A 6819-nucleotide genomic window follows, 5' to 3' on the forward strand; every position below is an offset into this window, starting at 1 on the left:
AAGGACCAAGATGATCTCGCACACACATCTTCTCTGGCTCCTCGTGCTCGGGATTCAGGGTAAGAATTGAATTATGAATTAAATTCATTTCCAATAGCAACTCGGTGATGAGATGAACAAATTGTATACACTGACATTCAGACAGGGTGAGAGGTGCAAGGAAAGCAAGATGGAGAAAGATGAAATTGGAGACGTTGATTGGTCATCATATCATTTCTTTTCCTTAAACTTTGTTTTCCCTCATACAGGGTCCAGTGGGGATGTCGTTGTGACTCAGACCCCCGCATCCCTGTCGGTGTCTCCAGGAGACACAGCCACCATCAACTGCAACACCGGTTCATACAGTACTAGTAGCATAGCCTGGTACCAACAGAAACCAGGACAAGCTCCTAAGCTCCTTATCTATAGCAAAACCTCCCGCCCCTCCGGGATCCCCGACCGGTTCAGCGGCAGTGGCTCTTCCACTGCCTTCACTTTCACCATCAGCCGGGTTGAAGCAGGTGATGCTGGAGATTATTATTGTCAGTACCATGGTGCAACCCCTCTCACAGTGATACAGACTGGTACAAAAACCTCCCTTCAGGCTTCATTGGTTCATTGCTGCTTCCTTGAGCGCACCCAACTTCTGCCAACGGACCACTCAGCTGAGATTCTCTACCGCTCTATCGCTGCACCCCGCACTCCTCATCTTTCCAGGGCAGCGGTTCTCAACCAGTTTGCCATGAGACCCTTTCAGGTTGCTGTGTCTTGGGCTCAGCTGCTGCCATCAGTGCCAGGTAAAAGTGTGCTGCATGCCAGGTGCACTACCGGACTAGGAATGGCTGCGGTACCGACACATATTCCTCCTGCGTTCAGCTTCTCTGATTAGCCCAAAACAGGCAGGAGAACCCTTTTGTGCTTCAGCCCTTCCCAGTCTCCCCCCACCCCACCTTCCTGGAAACAGGTGCACAGAGCATTTCTACCAGCCATAGCTGAGAAGCACTGAGGCAGCACAAGGGTGGTTCCCAACCAAGTCACCTCCTAATTCAGAAAACTTGTGGAGGGGAGCCCCGACTCCTAAGAGGTTGAGCCCCACTGCTCTGCAGGTTTCTACAGCCCTGCAGTCATTGCACAAATAAGGAATTTAGAGAAAGCCTCCGAGATTGCCATTGCACCTGCTTCGGGGGACACCCCACAGTTGGAGAAATGCAGCCATCAGCCCTCAGGGACAGCAACCCCTCTAGCACATTAAAGGAAAAGGAAAATCATATTTGAAATCCAAATAAGAATGAGAGGCTTTTTCTGTTGCTCAATATTACAAGTTTCAGAATTTTGTTTCCAAATTTCACAAACGCTAATTGAAGATAAGAATTTCGAACACCCTAACCCCTACCCAACAACTAAAACATCCTCCCCACACCAGCTGGACCCTGAAGGAACACCATGGGCCAGTCAGAGCAATTTAGGATTAATTTCCTCTCTGCTCTTTGTAATACAATGCTCTTGGGCAAGGCTGTGCGAACACCGATGCATTGGTGTAGAGCTTGTGGAAGAAGTAGAAACAGTAAAAAGAAACAAACTGGGAAAATCAGCAGTGAGACATGAGAAGGCTTTTAAACAGGGCAGTAACAGAGCTGCTCCCAAGGTGTTCACATGAAAAAGCTTGATTCTTCCTTGCCAGCATTCCTAGGTCGGCATTGTCCTCTGTAAAACATGGGGGCTCAGGCTGCCAGGTTGATCAGTGGCATCTTACACCTATGCTACGCAGTTGTAAATGGACGGACAATGAGCACAGCATGGGGCAAGAATCAAGTCCCTCATCCTCAACCTACTACCACACCTTAAAAAAACTACAGAGAAGTGCTGTATTCCCACAGTGATGGGACTGCTGATTTAGAGGCTTCATTCTGATGAGTTCACCTGAGTGATACTGGCCCTTCACTGGTGTAGAGGTATGGAACAAAACTTAAGTTGTGAGTCAACATACAACTTTAACACATGAGCCATACCAGCCACTACAGTCATGTCTGAAGTCATCCCTGCTATAACTTGTGCTCACACATCCATCCTATTGCTCCGGCCTGGTACCACTCATGGTTTGATAAGTCCTCCCAGACCTTCACAAAGAAGGATAGTCATAGAGATCCCCCCAGCAGCAGAATAGGAGAAGTGAGATTATCAGAGGGATGCAATCATGGGCACAGAAGCAGTACATGGAGGAGCTGTGGGCAGGTCTGTTATGCATATCAAGAGCTGTAAGAATGAAGGTGCAGAAATGAATGATGCATGAGATGCCTCCATAGAGATGGCAGGAGAGGTGGATACTGGCAGAGCTGAGGGTCTGGAGCAATACTCTGAGATAAGGCAGGTAAGGCACTGCTATGCAGGTCCTCGAAGGTGTTGGCCAGAAGCTCTTTCCTGGTACAACAGCACAGTCAGACCTATAGAGAGCAGAGAAAAGAGGAACAAATATTAGCAGCTTTTTGTATGGACCAAAGGTAGGACCCATGTATGTGCTTGTGAAATCAGAGAGAAGGATGCTGCAGTAAGCAAAGGGGACTAGGGGGTTAGGGGACTCAGCGAGGAATTAACCTATGGGGGATGGAAAAATAGACATGGGAGAAGTTGAGGAGAAAGAAGCAGGAGTTTGCCAGGGCATGGGCATGTGGGTGGAGAGGGAGGTGACAAACACGCACTCTGGCTCTCACAGCAGTGACAGAGCACAGCCCCTTCGCCTCCCAGGTCGTCGGCCAGGCACATTTACACAGCTGCTGGTTTGCATGTTCCCATCCACAAGCTGTTGAGAGCAGATATTTATAGCTGTTTTGCTTCATATGATTACATCACTCAGCCAAGAAGCATCAAGATGACTTCACTACTCAACTCCTCTGGCTCGTCACGCTCTGGATTCAGGGTAAGAACAGCAACAGAGAATTTGAAAGATGCTGATAAGGTTGCTACCTGATTTAAGCGTGGTGCCTTTGCCTCTCAGGTTTAGGGCTGTAGGGTTCAATACATATGACACAAATTATATATAAAATCACAGATAAATAACTATAAACTATGAAAGGTAACTTCACTCATGTGGCAACTAAATCCTATAAGGGAAACAATGAAAGCAAAGCAGTGATTTTCACTCCCCCCTCCCCCCTCATATTTCATGACATTGAATCTATTTGAATTCTCCCCCCACCTCCCACCCACTAGGACCGTGTAAAGCTTCAGTCCCTGATTCGATTCGGCGGAGATTCGGCCCGATTTGGTGGCCAAATCTCCAAATCCGAATTGAATCAGCGAACCCTTTAATTTCTCCAAATCAAATTCGAACCCTTCAAATTGATTCAGAGAGATTTGGAAAGATTCAGCAATTCGGACATAGACACACCTTTAAATGTTTTTTCTATGTATCTCTAGGTAGCAGGTGGTTTGTGAGTACTGTGCTGCTGGGGTGCATGGAGCATCCCACAGGAGCGCAGGGGGTCCCCAGTGTGCTTGGCAGCAGACCAGAAGTGGACCAGAAGCACTTCCAGTCCACTTCTGGGTCCACCATGGAACATGCTGTCCCCTCCCCCCCCCCCGCACCATCCCAGCTTGGCGACTGGTGGCTTCTGGGTCCAGAGAGGGTGGTATCTGAGGCCAAAGTACTTCCAGTCTACTTCCAGGTTCACCGTTGAGCATGTCGAGGGTCCCGCCACACTCCTGTGGGATGCTCCATGCGCCCCAGCATTGCAGCATTCACAAGCTGCACTGGTACCTCAAGGTATATAGAAAAAACATGTAAAGCTGTGTCTATGGCCAAATCACTGATTCTCCAAATCAGCATCGAGTCTTCAGATTCGGATTTGGCCAAATCGAATTGGGGACAGTGATCCGAATCAACGAATCAAATCACTGTCCCCAATCTGGCCCGGATCTGAATCCAAATCAAATAGAACCCGCTTCGCACACCCCTACCACCCACCCCTTCCCACGCAGGCTCCCGTGGGGACACTGTGAGGAATCAGACTCCAGAATCCCTGACCGTGTCCCCAGGACAAACAGCCACCATCAAATGCAAGGCCATTTCATGCAGTTGTACTAGTGTAGCCTGGTACCAACAAAAGTCAGGACAACCTCCCAAGCTCCTTCTCTAAAACACCAATACCGGCTCCTGTGGGATCCCAGACCGATTCAGTGGCACCAGGTCTGGCAGTGACTACACACTCATCATCAGCCAGGTGGAAGCAGGCAATGCTGGATATTATTACTGTCAGCAGTATGCAGCTTCCTTCTTCTGCAGTGATGCAGACCGGTACAAAACCCCTACTGCTGGGTTCGGCTTCTGTTGGGATCTGCCTGGCTTTGAGCACTTCGTTGACCAAATCACACTTGCCTTCAATCCAAGATCTCCTGCCATATGCAAGTATTACCTTCCACCACAGTGGATAGAAAATGGTGCTTTAATTTATTTTTTTTTAAACAGTTCTTTTATTTAAATCAGATTTTTTTTTATTAACTTATACTTAAGTTTTCCTTTTTAAAAATAAACCAGTTTAAAATGAAATTTGAATTTAATGCAGCATAAGCCAGGGTACACATTTAGTATTATCTATTAAAATAATTTAAATAAAATAAGATGTTGAGTCAATGAGCTGCTACTGAAAATTTGCGAGCTAAAGGCTTATTTTCTTCTATTTAAAAATAGGGTGGGTGGGACACCGACCCCTGCCCCTCCAGTGCCAGGGGTGAGCTTCTACCGCCCACCCACTCCGAATGTGCTGTGCGTGCTCACGTGGAAGATCAGGATCACCCTCATGAAACCCTCTGCCTCTCTGACATGGTTTCGATGAATTAGGAGAATCATGTTCTGTACAAGAAATAAGGACTCAGAGGACACATCCCCACATCCCCTCTCCTGACCCTGAGGCCACCACACACCATATACATCCAGTCTGCCCCTTCTCTAACAGAAGCATGTGAGGCACGTTATTCAGCAGGGAAGGCAGAACTGGATGACTGCCATGGGCTTGGAAGAGGCTTGAGTGTCTACCCTAGGGACTGGGGCCCCTGACCATTAAAGGGGCTGCTCTGGGGATGCCGTGGCAGACACATGTCTCAGAAGGGCAAGAACTAAGAAAAAGGGAAAGGGAGGAAACAAAGAATACAAAGTTCTGGAAACAAAGAATACACAGTTCTTGGTTGGCCCTACTGTAGATCTGCAGGAACTCCACTGGGGGCAATGGGGATAAACTATTGTAAAGTAAGTAGGTGCTGAGACAGAGAAGAATTTGGTCCCTGGAATGGAAAAATCCAGGGTTTCCTTGAACGTGTTTGTAGTGTTTGCTACCAAGAAATGGTATCTGAATTCACAGAGCAGGGCTTCCTCTAGTCCCTTCCTTCCAGCCTGTGCCATGGGCCCCAGGGAAGGCACATTAACATAGAGCCGCTGCTTTGCATATGGCCAACCCAGCAACAGCATCCTGCTCTGGGGAGCTGCTATAAAGGGGCCAGTTTAATGCTTGGTGTCACTCAGTTTGGTGTCAGTCAGTGCAGAAGCAGCAAGATGATCTCTCACATTCAGCTGCTCTGGCTCTTCATGTTCTGGCTTCATGGTAAGAACTGGTACAGGAAGGCTATTAATGCAAAATTATAATTTACTAACTAAAATGTGGTGCTGACCCATGCATGATATCATTGGGGGGGATTTCTTTTTATGGGGTGAAATAATTCCTTACCGCTGACCTTCTACAGATACATCTCTACAAATAACTCTGAAATGTCATTTTTCTTGTGGCCATTATTTCCTTTGAAGGGTCTCATGCTCATTTCATGTAATCCATGTTCCCCCACGCAGGCTCCAGCGGAGACATCCTCATCACTCAGACTCCAAAGTCCGTGGCAGTGTCTCCAGGGGACACAGTCACCATTAAGTGCAAAGCCAGTTCCAGTGTTAGCAGCAGCAATATGCACTTCTACCAGCAGAAACCAGGGCAGGCTCCTAAGCTCCTGCTCTATAGCACAAGCAGCCGCCCGTCTGGGATCCCCGCCCGGTTTAGTGGCAGTGGGTCTGGCACCGACTACACTTTCACCATCAGCCACATGGAAGCTGGTGATGCTGGAGATTATTACTGTCAGCAGGGTAATAGCTGGCCTCTCACAGTGATACAGAGCAGTACAAAAACCCCTCTGGACTTCTGTGGTTTTTTGTTCCTCTGTTAGTACAGCTGCTTCCTCCTTCTCACCATCTATTCTATCCAGTCTTCCCCTCAAGAGCCGCTATGGAAACCTCACACCTTTCACTTACTCTCCCTTTCAGCATCTTGTTCCTTCCCTTTATTTCTTCACCTACCACCAAGCACTAAGCCCCAAGACCCCAGCTTATACTATTTCTTCCTTTGCACTCATTTGGTCACTGGAGCAACTTCTCAAAACAGCCACAAGTTTGGAAATTTTATTGGGCAGCACAGCCGATCCTACTTTTCACAGTTCTTTGCAGGTTAGTGCATCAACACAGCAAAATGAAAGATTGCAGCCTGAGGAGTCTCAGTCTCCACAGCTTGGGGATCCATAGAAGGAGTGGGGTATGGGCTCGTGACACAATATGTGCCCAGAGCCCCCATGCATATGTATATGGTCCAGTAGCCATTAATATGTGTATCTGTTCCCATGATGTGCAGTCTAACAGTACAACGGGTGTGCCAGCTCAAGCTGCAATCGCACCTTCAGATTGTTGTGTTCCCTTTAATATAGACTCCTGTGAAAAGCTACAAAAAAGAAAAGAAGGCAAAAAGAAACACTGAAATAAAATACCTGATTCCTACAGGGCATCGTGCATTCTACAGTGGGCACCGGAGGGAAAGA

The 6819-nt window shown here is 47.7% G+C and overlaps 2 gene segments (V, D, J or C); both read left to right on the top strand.

The window, feature by feature from the left end:
- Positions 1 to 868, top strand: LOC112548534. The segment is given in 2 exon segments: positions 1 to 59; positions 249 to 868. Coding segments are annotated over 2 exon segments (669 nt in total).
- Positions 869 to 5491: 4623 nt separating this feature from the next.
- LOC102376756 overlaps positions 5492 to 6819 on the top strand; it is a 12610-nt gene continuing 11282 nt past the window's right edge. Inside the window, 2 exon segments of the V gene segment in view lie at positions 5492 to 5570; positions 5813 to 6130. Coding sequence covers positions 5522 to 5570; positions 5813 to 6130 — 367 coding nt within the window.

This window comes from Alligator sinensis, unplaced genomic scaffold (genome assembly GCF_000455745.1).
Source record: "Alligator sinensis unplaced genomic scaffold, ASM45574v1 scaffold1484_1, whole genome shotgun sequence".
NCBI classification, from domain to species: Eukaryota; Metazoa; Chordata; order Crocodylia; family Alligatoridae; genus Alligator; species Alligator sinensis.